General features: G+C 38.7%; 1 protein-coding gene across 1 annotated transcript; it reads right to left on the reverse strand.

Annotated features, from left to right (window-relative positions):
* Positions 1-950: 950 nt before the first annotated feature.
* On the reverse strand, positions 951-15,263 carry CCT8 (chaperonin containing TCP1 subunit 8). The gene is made up of 15 exons (XM_079923435.1): positions 15,087-15,263; positions 12,602-12,692; positions 11,791-11,870; positions 10,192-10,341; positions 9,544-9,724; positions 9,370-9,431; positions 8,329-8,466; positions 6,994-7,172; positions 6,206-6,272; positions 6,041-6,128; positions 5,836-5,951; positions 4,987-5,058; positions 4,742-4,906; positions 4,306-4,425; positions 951-1,178 (listed from the first exon to the last, which is right to left on the reverse strand). The coding sequence occupies exons 1-15, from the start codon at positions 15,144-15,146 to the stop codon at positions 1,101-1,103; spliced, it is 1,647 nt and encodes a 548-aa protein (XP_079779561.1). The 5' UTR covers positions 15,147-15,263; the 3' UTR covers positions 951-1,100.
* Between the last annotated feature and the right edge of the window lie 12,617 nt (positions 15,264-27,880).

Below are 27,880 nucleotides of genomic sequence, written 5' to 3' on the forward strand. Positions count from 1 at the left end.
GTGTGCATAAGCTGGGGTGTAAGCTGAACTCTGCACTTGTTCTGTGCAATTGTTAATCGACCCAAGGAAGACATTCATTGAAATCCCCTTAATGCCAGCCTCTGGCCAGAAAGTCTGTGAACTGTCCTAATAAATTCCTTTTTTTTTTTTAACCCAAGCCAGCCACTGTTTCCAAGTTGCAAACAACCTTAAGAGCCTTAAGAATACCAAACCTGTATAAACTTCCTGTAAGGTTCTCTATTAGGAATTCCTTGATGAGTTTACCTAAGACCTAGTCAGCCATACTGCATCCAAATTCCTTTGAAATACCAAAAACAGTATAAAATTTCAAAATGTTACTCAAAGACCTTATATAACCAAAACATACAGTAGCACATGTTCTGTAAAATAAGTTAAATTAACTTTTTACTATGGTCTTTGCTTTTTTCAAAACTCCACTGTATAAAAACTGACTTGCTTCATTTATATGCCAGGAGGCATGTTTTCAGCTGCATCACAAGTATCTTTGTTCTTTGCTACCAGAATATATGTATTTTAAGTCAGCTATTTAACACATCATTTAATGTTACTGAAACAAGTCACCTCAGTCTTAGGGATTTTCAGAGCTGTGAAAAAATACATCTAGTCCAGGGACTGACAGACTTCCTATAGGTAGTAAATGTCTTAGGCCTAAGTAAATGTCAAGGCCTAAATGTGTTAGGCCTTGAAGGCCACTTGGTCTCTGTCACAGCTATGCAACTCTGCCATTCCCTTGTAAAAAGCAGCCATAGGCAATATATAAATATACCTGATCATGGCTGTGTTCCAATAAAACTTATGTATAAAAACAGGCAGCAGGCCCCTCATAACTTAGGTGACTTGCCTCAAGTGCCACAGTTCATTTCATTAACAAGGTTGAGACAAAACAGGTCATCCAGATCCAAGAACAGTGGTCCTCAGACAAAGAGGCTTTGATAGTAACAACATGTTTATTGTATCATCCAGCCGAGAATACAAGATAACACAAAACACTTCTTAATTTAGGAGAATATGAAAACATCAGGCAATTCCTAGAGTACTACTACAAACACAGCCTTCACCTACAGTAAAAATCTAGCCATTCAGTCATTTTGGTCATCATCCCAGTCTTTCTTCCCACTTGGAGGCTTGGGCCCACCGGCTGGTTTTGCCATGATGATCTGCAAAACAAAATCCACACGAGTATACTTATAAACTCAAGCTCCAGAGTGAAGAGAAAGAATATTTCTCTATTACCCTGCTTCATTATTAGGCAATCATCACCAATGAGCAATCTGTTATTACACTGCATATGAAACACTAGCATATTGTTATTGTCCAGCAGGTGAGTTTTCCGCTTTTGTGGACATTAATAGCAACAAAATTCACACACATTAGCGAGGGGCATTCTAAGACATGCACTTCAACAACCCAATGCTCGGAATGTGAAAAATATCTGCATGCATCACTGGCATAAATCAGTCAGTTTGGCACCTGATTTGCTATTTATATATGAGATTCGTCTTGCCAACCATCTTTATCCCAATTTCCTTGTGGTTTAGAAGCTTTAGGTCCACCTGCCAGTTTTGCCATTATAATCTAAAGTGGTCGATACGTAAAATATATATAAAGTTCAACAATGACATTTTCTAGTACCTATAAATGAGAGCCATTCAAATACAGGAAATGTGTGTTCATAAACAAAAAAATCCAAGCACCTAGTTGCCTGGAAACATGCTAGAAGCCTCATTTATCTAGAATGCACTAATCCAGCATTTTCCAAGTATAATCATATAGCATGTTTAAAGGATTTATGTTTGGGCAAAAAAAAAAAAAGGTGTTGGGGGTGCGTGGTAGCTTTGGGCTCAAATAAATTTGGGAGAAGTTAAAGTCAGTTGGCTTTCCCCACAGTAGAACTGTAAAACTCTGATATACATTCTAAATCTCAAAATTGGATACAGTATTCACTGCTTCCCAAATTTATAATTAAGAGATCTTTCTGTATAACATCAAGGGGTTTGGCTTGAGTCTCATGCAACACAAACCGTAAAATATCTTCACCTTCAATAGATTTCCCACCCCTTTTCAGAAGCTGCTTTCATAAAACAACCTAACCTGAAATTCTTGGAGGAACATTTTACCAAATGAGGATAAATTCAGATTGAATTAAAGGCAGTAAGTATAATTTTAGAACCCAAGTATAGTTTAAGAAAAAAGTACCTAAAAACAGTTCTCAAACTTTAGTGGGCATCACAATCACCTGAAGGGCTTATTTAAAACAGACTGATTCTTTCCAGAGTTTCACTCAGTGGGTCTGGGAATTTGTATTTTTATTAAGTTCTTCAGTGATGTTGATGCTATTGACTAGGAGGCAATTTGAGAACTAGTGAAATAAACACTTGAACAAGATTAATCCAGCCCTACTACATTTTCCAATGCTTAAAACTTGATTTACAAGTCCTTTTCCAGAATATGTACTATGCAAAATAGGTACAACTATATTGAAGAGTGTTCATTAGACAGTTGGATGGGTTCTTCAGATACATATTTCATGTACAGAGTGCTAAGGGCACATAACAATGAACATCCTCCCCTAGGGTAAAACAAAACACAGCCTTCCCAGTTTAAAACCGAAATTCAGAAGTACCTGTGTGAGCAAGGCACTTACTTGTGTTATTAACATTACTGTCTTGCTTGGACACTGACATTCAAAAATTTCCTTAGGAACTTCTACTATTAGAATTTCTGCTTACCTCATGCTTCAGTCTACTTAGCTTCTCCTGTCCCCTTATACTTTTGGTCCTCCTTTTTATTCTTAGCCACATGTTAACTTATAGAACAAACATTTCCTTAAGGCATTTAAACATTATCCTTGTTTAAAAACTCCAAAAACATATTCTTCCACTAAAAACTATTTGAGGCACTGATATAAAAATACACTATTAATAAATCCAGTACATAGATATCCAGTCTGATTATTTTCAATGTGTTGAAACTGGATCTCCAGGTTCCATTTTTGGTCATCTTACCTAAGAAAAAGTTCTTCCTTTACCGAAGTGAAATTTGTTTTGCTATAATTACAACCAACCGATCTGAGAATAAGTCTAATTTCCTTTCCATTTCTACCTAAAACTTGCTTCTATTAATTTGGCATGATTTTCATTTAATGGACTTATACTGTGCCCCTAGCAATTAAAATTTTCTACTCAGTATTTAAAAATTATTCATTGGTTAATAATCACTTCTAGAATTTTGTAGGAAAATACATTTCATTAAGTTTAGAAAACACCTTTTTGAAAAACTATGAATTCTGGTTTATCTGTGAATCCAAAGTAGTCTTCACCACTTTTCTTCTCTGCCATAATTCCTCAAAAATATTGGCAGAAATACTATGATTTTTTATACCTTAAGATCTTAGTACCCCAAGACATAATCTGTCACAGAAGAAAAAAATTTAAATGCCAGGTCCTATCATCTCCACACTTCCTTGAAGGTGATACAGTAGTTCCCCCTTAGATGCCTTCCAAGAATCCCAGTGGATGCCTGAAACTGAGCATAGTAATGAACCCTATATCTGTGCTTTTTCCCATACATACATACCTATGATAAAATATATAAATTAGGCACAATAAGAGAATATCTGATTGGTAGCATCACTACTCTTGCACTTTGGGACCAGTAAGTAAAATATGTTGACCTGATAATCGAAATGGCTAACAGACAGTGCACACAGCGTGGATATGCTGGACGAAGAGATGATTCACGTCCTGGACCAGGACAGTGTGAGATTTCATCACATAGTATACTTATAATGGCACACAATTTAAAATTTATGAATTACTTATTTCTAGGATTTTCTTTCTTATATTCTAGGATTGCAGGTGACTTGTGGGTAAACTGAAACCACAGAAAGTAAAACTGCATATAAGGGAGGGAATACTGTAGTCTGCAATATCCGCCTCAGATCTTTATGGCCCTTCCATATTCCATCTTAAATTTCCTCTCTAGATTATGTGTACAAAGGCGTTCTTAGTCTAAAAAGTCTTGAAAACTATGAATCTGTATCAGATTTTACCCACTCCAGTTCCCAAATGGCAAAGGATTCTTTCACTGGCAAAATCTTCATTTTAAATTAGCTGAAATACATTCAAAACAATTTAAAACTGTAATAGAATTAAAACAATTTTTTGGGGGGGGGGGTACTTTGAATAGAATGATAACTGTGCTATATTCTAGTTCCATGAAAATATACTTCCAACTACATAAAAATTAGTATTTTTAAAGATCAAAATTTCACTTCTCACTCACCTGATCCACTCTAAGTACAGTGACAGCAGCATTAGTAGCCAGTTTGATAGCCCAGTATTTTCCCAGGTAAGTATCTAGAACACCAGCTTCCAACATGTCCTTTACAGCAGGAACTTCAGCCTGTCAACACAAAACTATTTTTATTCTTTCACTTTAAATGTTTATGTGAAAATATCTGTACTCAATAGAAACATGGCTACTTAAATAAAACTAGAACAAGTAGCTAGGAAAAAGTACTACCTCATCTACACTATAAAACAAATTTTAATAAAATACTAAATTCTCTATCAGATAAACTATGAAAAAGCTAACTGTTATGAAAATCATTTGTTCACAAATCAGAACATTTTCTGATTTTCCTTTTAAACTTAATACGTCTATTTTTAGGTTGTGCATTCACAAAATAAAACAAGTTCATAGTGTTTTTTTCAAATACCTCAATATCTAATCCAACATTCTTATTTCCTTCTTGATGTACTGCATAAAGTTTAGAGATTACTTCATTGGCCTTAACTCCAGAGTTTTCCGCCAGTGCCCGGGGAATAGCTTCAAATGCCTCAGCAAACTTCTTAATGGCATACTGTTCAAGTCCAGGACATGTCTAAAACAAAAATGTGCTTATTACTCAATTTTATTCGAACAATGACAACAAAGTCAGTTTGTACATAGAAAGCCATATACCTCTCCATACGATGTGATCTGTTTGGCTAACTCAATTTCTGTTGCTCCACCTCCAGGTACAAGACGTTTATCCTATAATACGTAGTTTAAACAAAAAAACAACAGAAGTCACCAAGAAGCAATTTCCAGTTTTTTAAATCTTTTCAGATTCCAGTACTCCACCAGACTAGAGGTTTTAATCAGATTCAATTACAAGTTTTATAAAATTCAAATTCCAATTATGAATGTCATAAAAATGGCGTGATTTGAACCAACTACCTTACTGCACCATAGTGTCTGGTATACGAAAAAGGACCAAAGTTAAGAATGGGAACATCACTATGTGGTTATCTGTATTTCCAGATATAGCACTAAGAATAGTGCTGAAGCAACTGAAGGTATATTATAATTGAAAACCACCATAAACCATCTCTTTAAAACAGTTATATATAAAAAAAAAAAGTCTTGGGCTTCCCTGGTGGCACAGTGGTTGAGTCCCCCTGCCGATGCAGGGGACGCGGGTTCACGCCCCAGTCCGGGAGGATCCTGCATGCCGCGGAGCAGCTGGGTCTTTGGGCCGTGGCCGCTGGGCCTGCGCGTCTGGAGCCTGTGCTCCGCGGCAGGAGAGGCCACAACAGTGAAAGGCCCGTGTACCGCAGGAAAAAAAAAAAAAAAAGAAGCCTTGATTTGCTATTTACTCCTTTTCATTTCATTTTAGAAAATTCATCAGCAACAAATACTTAAGTGGAGCCTTAAGGAGGAAGGTGCTTTGCTTTACACAAGCCATTCATTTTCAAGTTCTCAGAATGTCTGCCAACTGTGTTTTTGAGGATTTACAAATACTAAATTAAGATGAACGCTGATACTGACCCTTGTGAGAACTTTGAAAGTATTAACACCATCATCTACTGCCCTCTCTATATCATCCATCAGATTGTCTGTAGAGCCTCGAAGCACTATGGTAGAAATGGCACCATCTTCCTTTTCTGTCAATAAATTAAATATATTTAGGGATTAGTAAAAGCAAATGAACTCCCCACACTTCACATACATATAGTTTACCACTACTACTTACCATGCTTAAAAACCACCACCTGCGTATCTCCAACCTCTGAGAGGTAAACACTGTCACAATGTCCCATTTCTTCAAGGACAGGAGGAGTCTGCGAAAAAATGACTCTTGTAATAAAAATAATTCAAATAGGTTCAACTCTCTTTTAATATTGTCCAAAATACATACCAATCTAGGAAGAGCTGTAGCACCAACTGTTTTACATAATCTTCTGAGATCCCATTTTGAGTTCAGCCTTTAAAAAACAAAACAAAGACCTTAACAGAAGTTTTAATTCCATGAGATACCAAAGTAAAACACAAGAGATTAAACAGGAAACTGTACATTGGGCCTCAGGTCACCTTCTTTTGACCCTGAAGGTTCAAGCTCAGAATGGGTCTGGACTGCACTGTGCAATCCAGTCACAGGTGTTTAGGGCATTATTCTAGAACTGGGAGAGTTCCAGTCTCCTTAGGATGTCAAGGGTTCATAGTTCTGAAATACTAAGGAAGCCCTGGTACACAGAAAACTTTTGCTTTACTTTGGGCAACTGCACGTTCCGTGAGGAGAAGAGTGATTTACTCTGCACGTTATATTATGTGCTCGGAGAGGTGGGAACGGGTGGGTGAACTGTCTAGTGTAAGCCACAAACGTGTTCATAAATTTAAAGCTATGTTCCTGACCCCACGCTCCAGCTGGCAGTGTGTACCAGGTCTGTGTCTGGTCTCTTAAGCTCCTCCCCCTCCCTCTTCAATTAACATCTGCTAACTGGTCCTTCAGCTCTCGGCCTAAAGGTAAGTTTTCTCAGATCTGCTTCCTGTTCCCCTAGATCAAGTTAAGTCCTCTTGCCATGCAATCTAATACCTCATACTTTCCCCCTTTTAACAGTCTTCATGTTGTGTGGAATTTATCTGCTTGGTGTTTCACCACTCAAAGCCATTTACAATCCAGGTTAATAGAATGCAGTCCCCTCTTACCTCACCAACATGATATTGTATTTGTTTGCATAATGAAGAGCCATGTCTGCCACTTTGCCACCTGTTACGACGACATTTGCACCACTACCAGCAATAGCTCTGACTTGCGTATCCATGAGGTTTTCTTCTCCCTTACTAAAATTCATCAATTCTTCAGCAGTCTTTATCAATACCGTTCCCTAGCAAAATAAGTAAGGATTTTCTTTAAAACCATTTCACCACGTTGCTGTTCAAAGTCACAGAATAACACTTTATTGAAGAAATAATTTAAAGATTTGGGAGAAAAATATGAAGATAAATATAAACATGAAGCAGAATACAAAATTTGTATGAAATTCACAAATTCAGCTTGTTCCTAGACCAATGCCCCTGCCCCCAACACTGATGCATTTGCTCTTTGACAGGCACTTTGATGGAAAAACTGGAGAAATACACTGTACTTTTAGATGTTAGACAGGTATCCTGACATCTGTCTTCTGATGAATGTCAACCAAAAGAATGTTGTGGTTCTCAAACTTTTTCTAAAACGTGGACTAAGTGACCAGCCCCACCCCACCCCACCCCTGCAAAACTTCAAAAACCGTCCACAACTCAGATTTCAAGAATTCTAGGGATGCAATCAACAGTGACCTATAAACATATGCTTCAAACTTCTTAACATGTGTTTTTAAAAACAAACTTCAGGGACTTCCCTGGTGGCGCAAGGGTTAAGAATCCGCCTGCCAATGCAGGGGACACGGGTTCGAGCCCTGGTCCGGGAAGATCCCACATGCCAAGGAGCAACTAAGCCCGTGAACCACAACTACTGAGCCTGCGCTCTAGAGCCCGGGAGCCGCAACTACTGAGCCCACGCACCTAGAGCCCATGCTCCGCAACGAGGGAAGCCACCGCAATGAGAGGCCTGTGCACCACAATGAAGAGTAGCCCCCGCTCGCCGCAAGTAGAGAAAGGCCGCACGCGGCAATGAAGACCCAACACAGCCAAAAATAAAAATAAATTTGTTATTAAAAAAATTTTAATGAACAGCACACACTCATTTTCTTCACTGAACATTTAACCTGCTGAATTGTGTAAGTTCTACTAGAAGTCAAGAGCAGTTTATTAGAATATAAACAATACTGTCATCATCTAATGTTCCAAGTTTTGTACTTAGTATTTGAATTAGATATTCAAATATAAGTCTGATTAAAAAATAAACATGACCCGGCAATTTTCAATAATTATGCAGTATTCACTGGATTAAGAGGAAACTCTACCTCAAAATTTTAGAATCATTAAAACTATCTGAAAGGATAACCGCAAATTTTTACCTTTAAGGTTCTGAAATCTACATACCTTAGTTTCTGTTATCATTCCATCAAAAGGACAAGAGTACACTGCTATTTTTGCATCTTTGACAGATGTTACATCACCTTCAGTTTCCTTCTTAAAAACCATGCCATGCAATACTGAAGAGGAATGGATACCAGAGCCCTAAGGAGTTGGATATCAAAATCACCAGTGATTTCATGAAAATAACATCAGGGCTAATTTGTTGATTCTGCATGCACCAAAAATATTCATTTCTAAATAATATAATATACAAAGGCAGTGACTCCTGGGGATGAGTAGGGTGGTGGACATAAAGCATACCAGTCTGCTCAATGCAGGAATCACTGTGGCAACGAGCCACTGTTATGGACGGGGGTCCTTCAGTGTACTGGGAAGAATCAAAGAACAACTGCTCTAAGCCATTCACTCACTCTGTACCAATGTACCAGGCAGAATAGGGATCAAAGCCAAGTTTCTGATTTCACAAGCTTACCATGTAATGGCGAAGGGGAAGGCAGTGCATGGATAAAGTCAGAAAACACCCAGCACGTATATTAATACACACACATTTACAGCTAACACATGTACTAATGTAAGCTAAACTCAGCTACATTAACAATCACATGTGTAAAATCACTACAGTTATAGGTTTTACTGCATCAAGCACCATATTTTTATCAAATACATACTCTTTAAATATTAAAAGTATGAATTTTATTATTATAGAGCAACAGAAAAACTTGAACCTCATTCAAAATTGCCTTCTAAGCTCATTTTTATAAGTCAGCATATATCAAGATTGCAAATAATATTTTGTTTATGCACTATTCTCAACCTTCCAGCTATCATGGAAAAATGATGACTTAAGAAGATAATATGTTGATATCCTTTTAAATTTAACAAGTGGTGTATTACAATCTAGCAATATCCAAATGCTACAACAAAGGCAGGAAGTCCTAAGTGCCTAAAACCCACAAGATAAAATTTAGATTAACAGAAATTTTTTTTTTTTGCAAAAAAAAATCTGATCTATCTAGATAACATTAATGCATTTTCTAAACTTACCAGAATCTTACAAACTCTGATATTATCAACATTGAAGTGGCCAGAGTCAGGAAAAATAGATACTGTTAAGAAAACGAGACATATCAAAAGATATGTTGGGACAACAGAGAAAATATCTTAATCACATTAAGACATTTTAATTTTGGATCTTTTCATTTACTGATATTTACTCACCACATGCCTGAGCAATAAGTTTGGCCAGAAATGCTTCATTACCATATTGTTTACTCATTATGGAGGTATGAAGTAGAGATGACACTTCATCAACATCCCGAAGATTTTTTGCAGAACAACACACCAAGTCAGGAAGAATCTCATGGGCTTTTTTGCAGGCTATTTCATAACCTTCTATGACCTTAAATGTAAAAAGCAAAAATGTTTCTTCAAAAGATGTAATTTTGACATGACTTAATAAGGTAGCTTATTTTGGTAACCCAATGAATACCAATCTTTATTTTCAATAGAAAAAAACAAAGCACACTTCCAGAATAACATTCACGGCACAGCCTACTATTTAAGGGTGCAGGCTTTGGTGAGAGCCCAAATTTGAATCCTAACTGCCATCACTAGCTACTTGCGCAAGGTTTTTCTAACTTAAGGCTCACTTTCCTTATCTGAAACAAAACAGGATTACTTCTAATAGGCCCCACTCATAGGGTTCTTGTAAGGATAGAATGAGATACTGCATGTGAAGCATATGTACTACAATGCCTGGCACAGAGAAAACTGCTCAAAATCAGCTATTACTAATGACTTTTATTTAGTAGGTATATATACATAAGCAAATATGAAACAGGGGTAGATTATAAAATGAACACTCACCTCTGAAACTGACAGGCCGAGTCTCAGAAGCTCTTCAGCTAATTCTAGAAGAGCTCCAGCAAAAACCAGAACAAAGTTTGTGCCATCTCCAACCTCTTGCTCTTGCATGTGAGAGGCCATTACAATCATTTTTGCAGCAGGATGCTGTACCTGACAGAAGGGGTTTGAATTTGAATATCAAGCTAAAACATTTGATCCTTAAAGCAAAATAAAATTGTTCATTTCCATTTCTTCTTAAATTAATAGACTCCAATCTCCCTATGGGTGATACCTGTCAGACAGACAGGTAACTGTCTGACAAGTAACAGTTACCTGTCAGACAGGTAACTCATGTGATCACACTGCTACACACTACTTATAGTGTGGTCACAAGAAGACAATCCAAGTCCACCTAGGCCTATGAACACGAATGCATCACCATAAATGACAATAACTTCACAGGCACTTTCTTTTAATGGTCAGTCACCCAGTATGTACACCTGCATACATAAGGTTCATAACTTTATTACATATTCACTAAATTAAAAAACAAAGTAATTCCAACCACTAAACCTAAGGCACTTTTAAAAAAGGCTTCAGAAGTGCTAAAATAGATGTCATTTAACTTCATCACAAGTCTCAATTTTTATGTATTCTTTTTGTAAGGGGTTATCAATTATGGTTTAAAAGGAGGGGAATATAAAACATTTCTTAAAAACAGCATATCAAAATTTTAAGTGATCGTTTCTTAGGATTTACATGCTTTCTAAGAAATAATCAGAGTAACAGCTGATAGCACTGAGAAAACTAAAAAGCTGACATTATAGTTTATTATGAGGACAGTATCCCCGTCACACTTGAACTCCTGAGAACATCACAGAGTACAACATTCACATTCACAATAAGCCCCTCTATAAATATCTTGTGGAATTAAATTTGTTTTGTTCAATATTATTACTTCAAGACTATACTGTTATTTAAGAAGTTGAAGAAATGTTAACTTATCTATGGAGTTCTGTCTAAAAGCATTAAGCTCTGGTGCTTTAAGAGCTAAGTTCAAGAAAATTCCCTGAGATTGAACATATGCTTCAATTAGCAGCTGGCTGAGGAATGGTGCTCTATGTGTTCAGGTGCCAGGCTGTCCTCATACCTCGGCTGGCAGTATCTATTCTACAGATTCTATAACATCAAAACTGCAGGTGAACAAAGCAAAATTCCACAAACTGATTGTTTTATCTTCACAAAGACAATTAAAAAAAAAACACACCACTATTTTCAAGTATCAGATGTTTCTACATTATGGAATAATTCACTTCAGTGTAACACTCTACAGAACATGACAACATATTCAATTTGATATGATTATGAGCAAATATATTTTTTATCACAACCAATCATTCCATAAATTAATAATTTAGGAGATTTAAAATTTGAGTTGCTAAGATGTTAAACATAAAGAGGACTCTTTATAATTAGGAAAATCTGTATAATGAATTTTCAAGTTGGGAATAAAAAAATCCCTTATTATTCAATTTGAAATAAAGGTTCTTTTACATTAAAATATACTGAATTTTTGATGTCACCAAAACATTTCTTGGCTTTTTTAAAGAAATAACTTACTTCTAGCTCTCTTAAAACAGTTGCTGCATCATTTGTCACAAACAACTTCTCCAGGTGGTTGATAATCATTTTGTTCATTCCTCAAAAATAACAATTAGAAAAAGAAATCCATTATTACTCAAACCCTTCTCCAAATACTGGGAAAATCTAGTCAAGAAATATAAATTTATATCCATTCCTAAAAATAACTTTGTAAGAACTCAAAACATATTATCTATTCTTTAAGGTTATCTCATAGCCCTATGGCTTTGCCTGACTGCACACCTGTACTCTTTCCTTTTTAATCTCTGATAATGTTTATTAGCGAGGATGCCAATTTTGTCATATTTTTATTCAATCAACACAGCATATTAACATGTAAAAAGACTAAAATAATCTATTTAAAAGTACACTTATTTTTTTGCTTATTCCATAAATCTGTATCAATTAATTCAGTCGATGGTAGGAGACAAGAGAGAATTTTTCTCCCTTAAATTACAATGTCGCTCTATGTAAAAGATCTGTTCCACATCTACAACCGTGAACACTAGGTACTGCCTCAATGGTGAAAGCACTATAACTTTTCTATCCTCTCAATAGGACAAAACGTAACATTTGGATTCCAACTTTTCTAAAAAGATATGAATTGCTGACTAAAGATTAGAAACACTGTACTGGTGTCACTGCGCTATGAAATAAATTTCAATGCCATACTATATTATGGCGAAAACTCTCAATTTACATATAATATCCTCAGAACAAGTTTGAAAGAGCTAGTGCACAAAATTCTATTACAGTACTGTATCTTTTAAAACATGAATTTAGAAATTACCATTTGGTCCATATGCTGTACGAGTTGTCTGGGCAAGCTCCTTGCAAGCCTGTATGTTCCTGTACACAGCCTCTTCCAACCCTGAAAAATGCTGTCAAAAAAAACTTCTGATTAGGCAGGACAGTGAATCTCAATAATTTCTTCATCTGTAAAATGGGGTAATATAATAGTACCTGTTTCAGAGGATTGTTAAAACTATCAAGCAAGATTTATATATGTAAAGTATGATGCCTGGTATTCACAAATGATCCATAGATTTGTCCACTAGTTGAATGAATAAAGCAAGACATTTTTAGGGACCACAGGTACCTACTTACACATCAAAACATAAAACCTGTAATTTTTTAAAAATGTAGTGAAAAGTGCAGGGAAGAGTGCTAAGATTGATTTAGAGAAAGCAAATGAGCTCTTGCAGATAAAAATACCTTTTCAGAGTTTATCAGTACTTTCTAAAAGTTGAAATGTAGTCATGAATGTTTATTGTGTTAAAACCTGAGCACTGTAAATCCAGCAGTTCTATGTTCACTGGGAATTAACATATCTGCCTCATAAATTTTTAGGAACCAAAGCATACAGATTTTGAATGCTCATTTGAACTGCAATATAATTCCAACATGCACACACTGAAAACTACTGAATTGGTCACAGTACTAAAATTCTCAAGTTTTACACTGGACTTCTTTTAGACTTAGAATTTACCCGTGGTCTCAGATAAATTTCAAGAGCCTACTGTTCATGTGAACATTTTTCTAGAGCTGCTTTGCCCAAGAGAGTAGCCACTTGCCACAAGTGGCTATTTAAATTTTAAGTAATTAATTAAAAATTCAGTCCCTCAATTGCACTAGGCACAACTCAAGTGCCCAGTAGCTACTTGTGACTAGTGGGTACCATACTGGACAGTCCTGATATAGAACACTTCCATCACAGCAGACAGACAATACTGTTCTAAAGATCTCCTGCCTTACATTGTTTTTCCCCCATCCCCATTCTCTGAGGAACAGTCATCTCTGATCATAAATTAGATCCTGTCAAACCCTTTAATGACTTCCCATCACTTAGGAAAAAATGTAAAGCCCCTGTCAGGGATAAATGTGTAGGCACATTCTAACCCTTGCCTACAACTCTTCTCAATTCATCTCTTACCGTTCCGTTGGTAAGCTTCAGCCCTATTACCTTTCTTGCTTTCTTTTAGCAGGTGACACTCATTCCATCCTCAGGGCCTTTGTACTCACTGGTCCCTCAGCCTGGAACACTTCTGCCTTTAATCTTCGCCACTAAGCACAGAGCTGAGAGTTCTTTCCTGAACATCTTAATTGTTCTATCTACCCCAACCCTTGCTTTTTAATTTTTTTTTCCGAGGCAGATTTTATTTCCTTTATCATTATTTGAAATTATCCTTTTTGTTCATTTGGCCATTTATTATTTCTGCCTCAGAAAAATAAAAACCATGGACGTTCTTCAGCCTTTTAAAAAAGTGAGCAATGTCATTTTCAGCGAAGCTCTTTCACCAATATTTACATTAAACCTTGATATTTACTATATTCACAACATCCCAAAAGTGCATCATGCCAACAAGAACCTAGTTCCCTAAACCTGTTACCATAAATGGAACCACACTATCTACATACCTTTAACTAAGCACAGAAAATATGGGGGACAAATAAAGGAACACTACCATTTGAACACAAGAGACACATTTATCAGTAGTGCTTTAAGATATTTTTAAAAAACTAAGCTTCTGAAATTACGTCCAAGATCTCGCCATAAAACAAAGCAGTTTTATTTAGGCCAGGGTGTCACTTACCTTGTGGGTTACAACTGTGATCGTTACAACCCTTTTTGTCCAATCTGCTCAATTTAATAATGAGAAAAGCAAGACCCAGAGGGGTAAGTTTTACATCAAGCTAGCTAACCTAAGTTGCGACCAGAATCCATCCGCATTGTAACCACTGTTTATCCTACTATAACGCACTGCTTCTGCGAACTAAATGGGGAGCCTGCTATTTCTCATTTAGAAAAAAGTTGCCAAGACAGGCCTTTGTCCCTCTCTTAACCGCACCACCCACTCCCCGAACTGTGGCAATCAGCTTCGCAGTTCCCAAAGCAATTTCACCTACGTTGTTTCACCTGTGTCGCCTTCTAAAGGAGAGACTCATCACCCCCGTTTTACGGATGGAGATAAAATGCAGGAGCGGCCTTACATCTGTCCGACAACCAAGTACAGAACGCGGTGTCTGCGGCCTCGTCCCCCACTCGCCGTCTCTGCCCGCTCGACCCTCCCCGGCGTCCGTAAAGAACCAAAATGCCCGCGGGCCTCCGCGGCAGAGCCCTCCCGAGAACACCTCCCTTTCTGGAATCTTCTCTCCCTCCGACCGCAGTGTCGGGGGAGCACGCCCGGCCCGTTAGTACACCCTTCTCCTTCGCCGCGGCCGCCGCTGCCCTACGCCGACTCTCCCACCTCACTCCTCCTTTCTCCTTTCCTTACCTTCGCTCCCTCCTTGAGCATCTGGGCAAAGCCCGGGGCCTTGGGGACGTGGAGAGCCATGACCACTACGCACGGAGCAGTTCACGCGCCCGCTCAGACTATCCGGGAGAAAGCGAGGAGCGCGCACAGCCTCCTGGGAACGCAGCGTGCGGCGGCTTCACGCTCCTCCTCTCTCTCCAGCCGAGTCCGCCCCTTCCCCCAGCCGCCTGGACTGAAGCCTCGCGAGAAGGAGCACTTTGAGCAGTCAGAACTGACTTGACGATCCTCGATCTGGTCGATCGATCGGGCGGGTCGCGGAGCGCGCCATCTGTCTTCCGGCCGACGCACGCGCAGCCAGCCGGGCCGTTGTGGCACGCTGGCGATTTTTCCCTTTGACTAGGCTCGGTGCTCTGGACGTTTGAATTCTGCTGGTTCTGACCTGGAAGCCACACCTTCCAAGATTACCTTACTTGTAATCTTGCAGACCCTCGCATAACATTGGGGCAGGTGTGCGCCGCCCCCCCCCCTTTTTTTTTAACCAAGGCAGGGCACCTGCCTTCATCCCCAAAATCTATTCGTTGAGCGTGTGCTCTGACTTGGGTGCTGTAGCAGCTCTGGGGACTTGAAGGTGATAATTAAAATCTGTAAGGATAACTGTATACTGAGTACTCCTATGTGCCAGAATCTGTTATTTGTTTTATGTGCGGTATCTTAGCTAATGGTCAATCTTACGAGTTAATTCTTATTATTTACATTTGGTAGAAGGGGAATTTGCAATTTACAAACGGTAATTTGTACAAGATCACAGCGCTAGTAATGTTAAAGCTAGGATTCCTACCCAGATCAGATCGACTGCAAAATGCACGTTGTTAACCAACTACCTTCCTCTTTCCTGGAAATATAACTCCCTTTTACTCTCCCAGAATCCTTTGAAACCTGACCTCTATGTCATCCCACATCAGCACGTGACTGATTTCAAAAGAATTGAATGGTAATAGAATACTTTAAAGAATAATTTCACACGGTGAAAGTAATCCACTCTCCTTGTAGAAAATATGGAAAACTTGAGCAGAACGTTTGACTTGTCTTTTGTTCTTTGATTGGACACTTGCAAATGACTTATTTTCCTTAACTTGGGACAGATTTAATGTGTCTTAAGGAATAATCACGTGTCAAATGTATTATAACATTCTAATGAGCACTTAAAATACATAATTATTAAAAAAATACTTTTGCCACCTCAAAGCAAGTGGTATGTGAACCACCTGTTGGGAAACAATGCAAGAGATCAGTGATTCTCAAAGGGACAATACAAGATTTTCTCATGGATTAGCTAAGAAATAAATAAAAACTCATTCATCTAACTCAAAGAGAGCATTGCTTATAAATATAACCAACAACAATAACAACAAAAACTGAAAGGGATTAAAGATGACACTTGATGAAATTTTAATAAAAATGATTGTCTCAAGTCTTGATAAGGACCATTGAAGATAAAACTATTGGTGAATCGAGTTTCCATGGAAAATTTATAATAAAAAATGGATCTTAATTTTAGTAAATTAAAAAGGAAATGGAAATCTGTATGGTAATTTATCAAGAATTAAATTGATTTAATTGCTAAGAAGACTGCTTTTTAGATAAAAATTCATTTATTTTGTATTATTTGGGTTAGATGGTATATTCATAATTACAGAATCAAAACATCAAGGGCAAAATTTCCACTGGCTCCAAATAGTAGGTCAAATATTCCTCACCCAGAATAGAAAATAAACACAAATCCTCAATGTGGCTTCAAGGACTAGGTTCTGGTCCCTGTTTTCAGCACATGTATCTTTGCCCTCGTGGCCTTCCTCTCTGTCTTCTGGCTGCAATAGCCTGAATAGTTCATCCTGTCTGCTTTACCTCTTCTGCTTCAGGGTCTTAGCCTCTGCTGTTGTCTACCTAGAAAGCTCTTCTGGTCCCTTTTGGCTGAGTTAGTTCTACTCCAGTAAACAAACACTTAGGTTAGAAAACCTTTGATGACTCCCAAGACATTCCCTGTTAGTCATCCTCACAGCTTCTGTGCTCCTCCTTCAGAGCACTTACCATAGTTATAATGACAAAATTAGTTGCAATCTTTCCCAGCTGGTAGGTAGGTGCTGTATTGCCAGCATCTATCACTGGGCATTGCATGAAGTGGAGACTTAACGGATGACAAAATGGGTGTCAGAAAAGAAGACCAAAGAACTGGGAGATGAGGTCTCTATTCATCCCTTCCAGATGTACTTGCTATAAAATCAGGGAACAACACAAAGCAATCAAGATGATTTGCCCAGGAGTTTGCAAAAGGCCAAGGAGACACAGTTCATCCCTCGTATTCTACATGCTCATAGTAGCTTTTTTGTCCTGATTAATTTATCTGATAAATCGATGAGATCTGCCTTGATGAATATATTACCCTTATCCGATCACCCACTGTCTGCTTAGGTGTTGGACCACATTTCTGTCTTTTGGGGAATTTATTCTGTGAATCCCATAGCAAGAAGAACATTTAAACACCTGGTCTGTTAAAGAACAGATGAAGACTTTCCTTAAACCTCAAAGTACCAAATGACAGATTTACCTTCCCATGAGCCACTTCTATGGGGATTTGTTGAATGGTAAATTCCTCACCAACTTCATTTGCATACAGGGACTGCTCATTCGAATGGGATAAACCTGGAGAGGTCACTTCCCTCTACTCTGGGAATAGTGGTATATGAGTTAGGATCATTGAGGTTGCAAGGAAAAGAAATGCTGAGATCACTTTAGAGGGTGTGGTTTATTAAGGATCACAAAAAAAGTACAAAATTGCACAACTATCCTAGAGCCAGATGACTTTTCATGTATATGGCCATAGGTTGGGTGTCTCTAAGTTACCATTTTCATATCTTAGTTTATCTCTGTTTCTATGGCTTCCACCAAGGTGGCACCTGATTCTCTACCTCTTTCAACTGCTTTTTCTTCTTTCTACATCTTAGCTTTGGCTGGCATCCTTTTCTCTGTGTCTCTTAGTTTCCTGACCCCCTTCAGGTGGGCCTCAGTGTGTTTCATACTTAAACATACCAAGAAAAAAGATCTGGTTCATTCAATTTATTGCCATCTAACAAAAAGCCCCCAGGTCCTGTCAAATTCTCATCAAGGATACTACAAATCTCTATGGCTGCCTTGCATGAAGCAAGAATTCCTGGTGCACTTAATGTTGACCAGGGGGCCAGGATCATCTGTGACCTTAGTGTAAGGAATGCCTTGTGGCTGTTTTGTATGAAAATGAGCTGTACACGTGGCCAACATTCAGAGTTTCATCAGTAGTCTAGTCAGTCTGTCCAAGGCTATGCTGTAGTTAGTAGCTCTCCTAAAGCTTTCTGGATTAGGGCAAAGTAAAAAGTAATGAACTGTATAGTTAGTTAATTACTCCCTGGTTATTACCATTCTGAGAATGGAGATCTTGGACAGGATGAAAGTGATCATTTCCCCCTCACTTTAAATGTTGGCTTAGTTGTCCCAGTGACTATTGGTGCCTGGCCATGATTGAGCTGGTTAGGTTATGGGGATGAGAAAGGTGAAATGGAGTGAGACAGTGCATTTAAATTCTATTAGTGATGCCTTAGATCTCTGAAGATTGATGAAATCTCATAGAGGACTTCAGAGAGAAGTTTCCCTTCAGCTGTTATGAATGGATTGTCGATAAACTAAAACTGTGTTTATCAGTCCCTCTTTTAGTAAAATTAGAAGTTACTGCCTTAGTTCCTCTGATGGATGTGCTAGACTGGCACACTTGTGCAGTCCTGTATTGCAGAGGCCAGAGAGCTGAAATTATTTCCCAGGTTCCCTTGCTGTTATGGTTCAGGATAGAAATAAGTCTCCACCAGTAAGATACCTTCATGTGAGGGTTTGAAGGTGGTAGGGAGACAAAGTCTATTTTCAAGCTGCTCTGGTAGTTCTTCCAGCAAGCAGAATTATGAGAGGATGCTGTTTTGGCATTACTATTCCAGTAGTTACTCTGTGTGGAGGGGCAGCTGTGGTGATAGCGAAGGCTTCTTATCCTGTCTTCCTGCTCTCTGCATCACAGCTGTGGTGGTGTGTTCTTGATCTCAGGCTGTCCAGTGGTGATTCCTCATTCCCACCTTTCTGATCATACAGAAAGTATGGCTCCCAAGGTGGGTCAGTTCTGTGACATCTGGGGTTTATTCTTGGAGGCCCACCTGAGAACTTGTTTCTCCATCCATCCATGGTAGATTTTTTTGTTTTTCTTAGAAGATGTTGGGGGTAGGAGTTTATTAATTAATTTATTTATTTTTGCTGTGTTGGGTCTTCATTTCTGTGTGAGGGCTTTCTCTAGTTGTGGCAAGCGGGGGCCACTCTTCATCGCGGTGCGTGGGCCTCTCATTATCGCGGCCTCTCTTATTGCAGAGCACAGGCTCCAGACGCGCAGACTCAGTAGTTGTGGCTCACAGGCCTAGTTGCTCCGCGGCATGTGGGATCCTCCCAGACCAGGGCTTGAACCCGTGTCCCCTGCATTAGCAGGCAGATTCTCAACCACTGCACCACCAGGGAAGCCCCCATGGTAGATTTCTGAAGCATCTGATTCCTTGTATGAAAACCCTTTCTGCTTCTAAAACCTAGAGTGGTTTCTGTTTCCTACACGGGATGCTGATTGAGACAATTCCTGTGTTTATGATTGTTAGGAAGCTAAAAACAGTCACGGCCAGGCTTGTGAGCTAACATGTGAGATGAAATTCAGAAGTCATTCAGGATCTTGCCAAAACTAATTTTTACTCTTGATTTAAAAAAAAAAAATGGTTTTTAAAAATCAATTCTTTTTGGCTGGCCCAGAACTGAGAGTCAGAAAAGATTTTGAGATGAACCTGATGAGGAAGATTGAGGAAGGCTCAATATCGAGGAAGACTGAAGAAGGCCCAATATCAAGTGATATGAGAGACCACCCTTTTTCTCACGTTTATAATTTGAAATAAATTGCTTCTCCCTAGTACATGCAGAAAACATTTCTTTTCATAGTCTTACTGATTAAAAAGGTTAAATTAAATATGCTACCCAGTGAAGATTTTCTGTTATTAAAATTGTTTATGGTCTGCTAGTAACTAGCCTTTCTAACTTTGTTCTAATGGATCAAAGTATAGCATATCACTCCCCACCTTCCCCCCTTCTGGAAAAAATAGATTATTTATTATCTGAATTATGGCTTTATCAGATCACTTTTTTTTTTTTTTTTTTTTTACATTTTAGCCAGTTTCCCATGACAAATTGCAAACCGGATTTCTCAAGCTAGTATTTTAAGCAAGGAGCAAGATTTTGACAAGGCTATTCCACAGTAAACTACTTTTTCCTTTCTGTATGTTTTATGCAGAAATTTTCAAGAACAAGATAAGATTGTTTATAGTTTTTATTGCTCTTTACTCAGTATTTGACTCTGTGGTTAGGAACCAGGTGTAGCCTAAACTGTGTAACATTGAGCTTTTAGTCCTGATTCTTATGTAGAATTTACATCTTTAACACCAGTGCAAAGATCTGGGTTTGGAAGGACAGTCTCCTGAAAAGTAATTATTTCAAGATGAGTAAAATAGAGATTTTTGACTACCCCCTTTCCTTTTACTTGTTTCTTAAGATTCAGTATTACTTTTAGATAAACCAGTTGAATCCCTCCCTACTCCCCCTGAGAGTAAAAGTAATACATATTATCTGCTAATATCATCAAGCTCTAGAAATGACTTTACCAGCTCTTGATTCTCTTTCCCATTACCTAAAGGATTAGCTTAAGTTCAGGCACTGTAGCTGTTAGCAACTGCTGTATCAGTTAGCAAAAACAAACCACTCCACAACTTAGTGGCTTAAAGCAACAGCCACTAATTATTCCTCACAAACCTAGGACTGGTTGGACACTTTGGCTGATCTGGACCAGATATTGCTGTATTAGGTGGGGATTGCTTATGTATCTGCAGTCAGCTGGCAGGTGGACTGAGCATTGGTAGGTTAGGAGGCCTCAACTGGGACAGTCCTCATGCTGCAGCAGGCTACCTCGACTGGTGCTGATGGAAATGAGGGTTCCAAGAAAGCAAGCAGAAATGTGCAAGTACCTTGTCAAATTTGCTACTATCCCGTTGGCCAAAGTAGGTCATAAGGCCAAGCCCAGAGTCAGTGTAGGAGGGCAGTATCAAAGAGTGCAGGCACAAGGAGCATGAAAATTGAGGACAATAGTGCAGTCAATCTACCATAGCTATTCAACCCCAACTATCCTTTCTGCAAGTTTTCCAATATTGATTTTCTTTGTATTTAACAATTCCACTCAGAAAGTTATCTTAGGAAAATATCAGAACCAATTTACCTTGTAGGATTCACTAGGAAGCAACATTACTTAAATTAAAATTTTCTTTTGGTGTGCTACTGAGATTTTCTTTTTTTAATCCTTGAGCCACAGTGAATGGCTGGTAATATCTATATTGAAAAGATTCAGGCTAAAAATCAGTGTGGTCGTTCTTTGCGTTGTAGAGCTTTGGTGTCTTACTTTTCCTTTTATTTGTATTTTGAAATAAATGAAGAACTTTTGGGAAGGCACAAATTGGTACTTTCTAAAGATATTTAGGTGTTTGCCTCAGTTAGTTCCTCAACTTTCTCGACTTTACAGAATATCTGCACCCTGGATTCTAGTTTGAGAATATAACTTTTAACCATCTCTTATCAAGTTCTTATCAAAAGCCTAACTGCAAAAATTAACATTTGAGGGAAATTCCCTAAATTCCATGCACTCTCATTTAGATAATAAATTTTGCCCTTGGATCAAGCCAGAGCATCAACATTCTAGTTCTTTGGAGAACTGAGTTTGAAAAAACGCATTTTGATACCTTACCATTGTCTTATAACAAGGAATATTAAAGGAATGGCCAGAGGTAAGGGACTCTTATCTTTACTCTAGGCCTGTTTTTGTGGATGTCAAACATTTCGTTACACAGTATCCTTTTTATATGACCTGTGGGGAAAACTTACCATCCAACAATTGTCTTTATTTTGTGATCTCTATGAATCTTAACAACTTCTTTGTTTCTCTCTTAAATTACTAGAAACTTTGAGCCAATGTGTAGCCCAGCTCTACCACCTATATGACTATGGTGTGACATTTCTGTGTACTACTCACTAGTTTGTTTTATTTTCTTGCTTCTTCTTTCTTATTTTGTCCAGACCATCTCAACTTAAAAAATTTTTTTATCAATTTTATTTGTTTTATAAGTCACATCAAATTCTTTATGGAATGAGATGGGGTATAAATATATTTTTTAAGTGCTAATTTGTGGATTTACAGATGGTTTGGGGATAATTAAAGGGGTTAGAAGCTTTTCTGTAGAGTGACCTTTCCCCTCCCTCCCTCCTTTCCATCCTCCTTCCCTCCCTCCCTCTCTTTTCCTTCCTTCCTTCCTTCCTTCCTTTCTCTCTCTCTCCCTTTCTTTATCTCCTTCTTTCTTTCTCTTTCATTCTTTCTTTTCTTACTAATTTAAACTGAGGAGTTTACATTTTTGCTAGAAACACAACCACACTGAAAGTAACACAAAACCAAAGTATAAAACAAGTCTGAGGGCTTCCCTGGTAGCGCAGTGGTTGGGAATCCGCCTGCCGATGCAGAGGACACAGGTTCGTGCCCCGATCCGGGAGGATCCACGTGCGCAAAGCGGCTGGGCCTGTGAGCCATGGCCACTGACCCTGCGCGTCCGGAGCCTGTGCTCTGCAACCGGAGAGGCCACAACAGTGAGAGACCCGCGTACGGCAAAAAAAAAAAAAAAAAAGTCTGAGACCTTATTATATTACTATACATTGATTCCATTAAAAACACTAAGGGGAATCAAAGATTGTTGTAGAAATTTTTTCCTTAAGGTACACACATTAACTGATTCAGGTAAGATGGTCCCCGATTTCTTTTAGTTATTTAGCCCATGAGCTAGTACTTATTTTTGTGGTTGGATTAGCAAGGATGCTTGATGGTTCAAATGTTTATCAGCCATTGTCATTCTCACTTGTCCTATTCTTAATGTTTTGGCTATTTTTGTTACAATGATTTCTACTAGGATTTTCAATAGGGTCAGTCATTAGTCTTAGGGGAATTAAATTAAGAAGGATCTTCATGTCTATTTATGTAATGGTTGGCTAGAGCAATTATGTTTTCTCATTGCTATCTGAGCTGTTTTCTGTTCCTTAACAGATATTCACTTTTCTGACTCTGTTCCAAACTGCACTGCAGAGGTGAAAGTTAAGCTACCTCAGGAATCCTGATGAAGAAAGAGGGGAATGGCTACCAAAAATCCCTTCCAAGAGATCTTTTTATCCCCATATATCATCATAACAGGGCTTTTGACAACTTAGGAAAACAGTCGAACAACAGTTAGAAATTAACTTCCTGAGATGAATAAGAAAATTTATTTAGAAAGAAGAGATACAAGGCAATATGTTAGAAAATACAAGGCAAAATTTAGAAAATGTGAAAATATGCAATCACTTATCTCACGATGACTCTCAAACTTTGCAAAAAATTACAAAGGAAAAAGGAAAAAAACATTAGCACAATTTAGAAAATGTGAAAATACGCAATCACTTATCTCAAGATGACTCTCAAACTTTGCAAAAAATTATAAAGGAAAAAGGAAAAAAAAAATTAGCAAGGAAAATACCTGTCTCCAAGCCCATGCACTTTCTCCTTATTTGAAATATGGAATGACTCTTAGGCCCTTACCTGGGGCCTTTGGACTGAGAATTGCGAAATAATGCAGCTCATTGCCATAAACTTTATCATCTGATTTCTCAGATAGAGCAAATGGGAACAGGTGTGAGAAAGCACAACCTAAGAACAGTCAGACCAACAGATAATAGCCAGACAGAAAAAGGGCCTGAAATACTTAAAGGAGACTTGAAGAACTAGAGCAACATAATCGGTGCTGTTAAGAGAAGCCACTGTGTGTATCAGTGTTTTGCATTTAAAAATGGTGATCATTGGCTATAAGTAAGCAAAATAAATAATGATGCTTGCATCTTGTTTAAGTGGTCATTGAATATGTGAAACATATTTAAGTTCTATCAAAAATGATGGCAAAATTTGAACATCTCTTTTGGTTCTTGATGGGGGAGCTTCAGTTGTCTGGAAAATTCATTTATAAAAACAACTCATTCCTCCGATATTATTTACGACTGAAAGGCCATTATATTTAACATTAATTGAGTGCTAGTGACACGGTTAGTGTGTTGTTCGAAGCAATGTCGTGATGGTTTTGATGCAGAATCATAACTCTTTATCACTCTCTGTGAAAGACACCTCAGGTAGTTAAATCGCTTCCTTGCAAGGTAACCGAACATTTCAGTTACTTGTATTCAGTAGTTATGTGGGAGGTGGCGACAGATTTTACCCCATGCCCTGCTCCAACCTCTTCCTATAAGACTGACAACTGTATTTCATCAGAAATAGGGTAAGGAAAATGTAGAAAAGTAGCAGAGGGAAATGAACCTTGGAAGTCTCTGAGTCAACTGCTGCTGTTGGCAACCTCTGGGCCATCTGGGGCAGGTCAGTCGCCTATTTGTTGATGTGCTGATTGAAACTCTGGGACTGGTTCTTTCCCTTAATACAAAACCAATTTTGAGCCAAGCCATTTAAGACCTTTTGAAAACTGACTCTAGAATAGCATGTGATATCCTGAGGAAAAAATAAACCATGATTTAGTAAACAGAGTGATCCACGGAGTAAGGATTGCTTTATATGGTGTTCTCACAGAAACAGAAGGCACAGAGGATCGAGTGTGACCAGGAAAAAAATCCTTGACGCACCCATGTGAGTTCCAACTTGACATGGATTTCTGAAAATTCCCAGCCTAGTGTTTGCTGCCCACCTGCTTTGGGAAGTGGGTGGAAGAATTCTCACCAAGCCTGGGAAATAGAAATTCCACTTACCCGATGAGGTGGTAGGAGAAATTAAGAAATGGTTGTGTCATTTCATAGTGACCACTGTGTTTGGGATTGTTCCTTCATATTCCTTTTGCCATAGGCAGATGGCAAAAATCAAGAATGGTGGAGAGTGCTGGCCTAAGATTTGACTTCAGTTTGGTTGATGATAATGATGACAAGAAAGATAGTACAGTAAAACACGCCCCACAGTGATGAGAATTTGGCTTTATGGTGATTGGCAATGGAGTCCTATCCCCTGCTTGAGCCCTGTTCTTGCTACATTAATCTTCCTATATCTTGACTCTGAATTTTATAAGAATGAATATTTTGGACCTTCCAATATTATATGTCAGGGTTTAAGGGTGATGATGATGAGGTCACCTCTTGTTGCGTGTTTACTCTGTGCCATGCGTTCCTTGTACTGAGCCCTTCATGTTTGTTGTCTCGTTTAATCTTCACAGCCAGCCTGATGGAAAGCCTCTAATGACTTCACATTGGACTTAAAATAAAAACCACGGTTTACACCAGGGCTTCTAAGGCCCAGCATGATTGGTTCCCATCTACTGCTTGTCCTGCTGCTGCTTCTTTTTTTTTTTTTTTGCGGTACGCGGTCCTCTCACCGTTGTGGCCTCTCCCGCTGCAGAGCACAGGCTCCGGACGCGCAGGCTCAGCGGCCATGGCTCACGGGTCCAGCCGCTCCGCGGCATGTGGGATCCTCCCGGACCAGGGCACGAACCCGTGTCCCCTTCATCGGCAGACGGACTCCCAACCACTGCGCCACCAGGGAAGCCCCGTCCTGCTTCTTTTTCACTCACTCTGCCACAGACACATAGGCCTCTGTTTTGTTCTTGGAACATGCGAACTCCTTCCCTCCTTAGGGCTTTTCTACCAGCTGTTCCCTCCGCCTGGACGTCTCTTCTCCTAGACCTAAGCATGGATGACTCCACTTGTCATTCAGGTCCCAGATTAAATCTTACCTCCCAGAAAGTGTTTCCTTGACAACTCCAATCTAAAGCATCTCCTCTATACCTCCTTCACATCACTCTGTTTTATTTTCATCACAACACCTAATGGTCCCTGAAAATTTTCATGTTGCTTAATTAAAACTATCTCTACCAATGTAATGTAAGAATTACTTTCTCAGGCATGTAATCTTCCTGAGAATTTGGACCAAACATGTTCTTTGTTTTTATGTTTCCAGCTCTTAGAACAGTGCTTGGCACACAGAAGGTATTCAATCAATAAATCAATGAACCCCAATGTTTGGATCAGGAAGCTGAAGCACAGAGAGGTTACCTATTTTAGGCCACCCAGCTTCTAAAGGCTTATGCAGTATTTATTCAGGCTTAATCCCAAAGCTCATTTTCTTAACCACCATGCTTTAAGACACTGATTAAGAGATCTCTTTACATCAAACCTGGACTCATGTAGAGGTAATAGCTGAAAACTAAACTTAGATGCCCAGGAGAGGGATTCTGGTTGTGTTGTAATCTACTAACTAAGTTAATTAGTTAACTTATTGAACCACTTTATTGAACCACTATGCATTAAATAGTGCCCATATTTCTCAAAAGTGCTGAATTTCAAGACTATGCACTCAGGAAAGAGCAGAGCTGGAAAAATATTTCAATTTTGTTCTAATACTTTTGATCAACATAGATGCTTTTATCTTCTTCAGCAGTTTAACTATGAAAAGTGAAGCTTGGGGCTTCCCAGGTGGCGCAGTGGTTGAGAGTCCGCCTGCCAATGCAGGGGACACGGGTTCGTGTCCCGGTCCGTGAAGATCCCACATGCCACGGAGCGGCTGGGCCCATGAGCCATGGCCGCTGAGCCTGTGCTTCTGGAGCCTGTGCTCTGCAACGGGAGAGGCCACAGCAGTGAGAGGCCGCGTACTGCAAAAAAAAAAAAAAAAAAAGAAAAAGAAGAGTGAAGCTTAAATAGACACACAATTTAGGCTGTTCTAAATATGATTAAGAAGTTTAAGCATAAGCATAAACAGCAAATAACAAATACTGTCACTTTTTGTTATGTTTTCCTGCAAGTGTTTATTTTAAAATATGTAATCCATTTTTGACAAAAAGCACACAAGTTTGCAGGCTTGCATTACATTTGTGTCATTGAAAATAATTTGTTTTGAATTATGTGTAGGGAATAAATGTAATTTCTGGGTTCCTGTAAGTGCCCTGTCATAAGCTCTCCTTAAGTTATTTCACACCCTGCAAAGTTTAATTTAAGCATGCTAGTTTTATTTGATAGGTTAAAAGGAATTAAATTAGTTTTAAAATAAATTATGCTGCAAATAATATAAATGCTAATAGGAAATGTATTCCATAACACTAACGCTATATTTCTTGAGGCTGCTGAAGCCCAGTTATTATTATCATTACAGGCAATCTTAGCCTACAATTGATCAACTTAGGAAATGAGTTTTGGTGACACAGAGGAAAGCATGTGTGTGTGTATGTGTGTGTGTGTGTGTGTGTGTGTGTGTGTGTGTTGAGGAAGGTAGGGACAGTCCACCTTTTGTGGTCCTGCTTTCTCTGATCTCATGATGATGTGAACTTTCCTTTGTTTCCTTGTTCATCAGCTTGGAATCTTGGGGTGCAACTGTCCCAGTGAGTTAGCTACCTTTTTTTGCAACAGAGAGAACCAACAAGAAACTGGTGCTGGTGCAGAGGGAACTAACAAGATATTGGAGTATTGGGCGTATGTCTCCCAGAGATACCTCTCCTCCCTAAATGAAGAAGCTGTGGACGGCTGCTCATACTGCTTGGGGAAAGTAGGATGGGCTCCTTAGATCCCACGTTGGGACTTTTATTTTGCCATAAAAATACTGTTGTATATTATTTTGAGAGAGTAGA

Source organism: Stenella coeruleoalba (assembly GCF_951394435.1).
Source record: "Stenella coeruleoalba genome assembly, chromosome: 5".
NCBI lineage: Eukaryota > Metazoa > Chordata > Mammalia > Artiodactyla > Delphinidae > Stenella > Stenella coeruleoalba.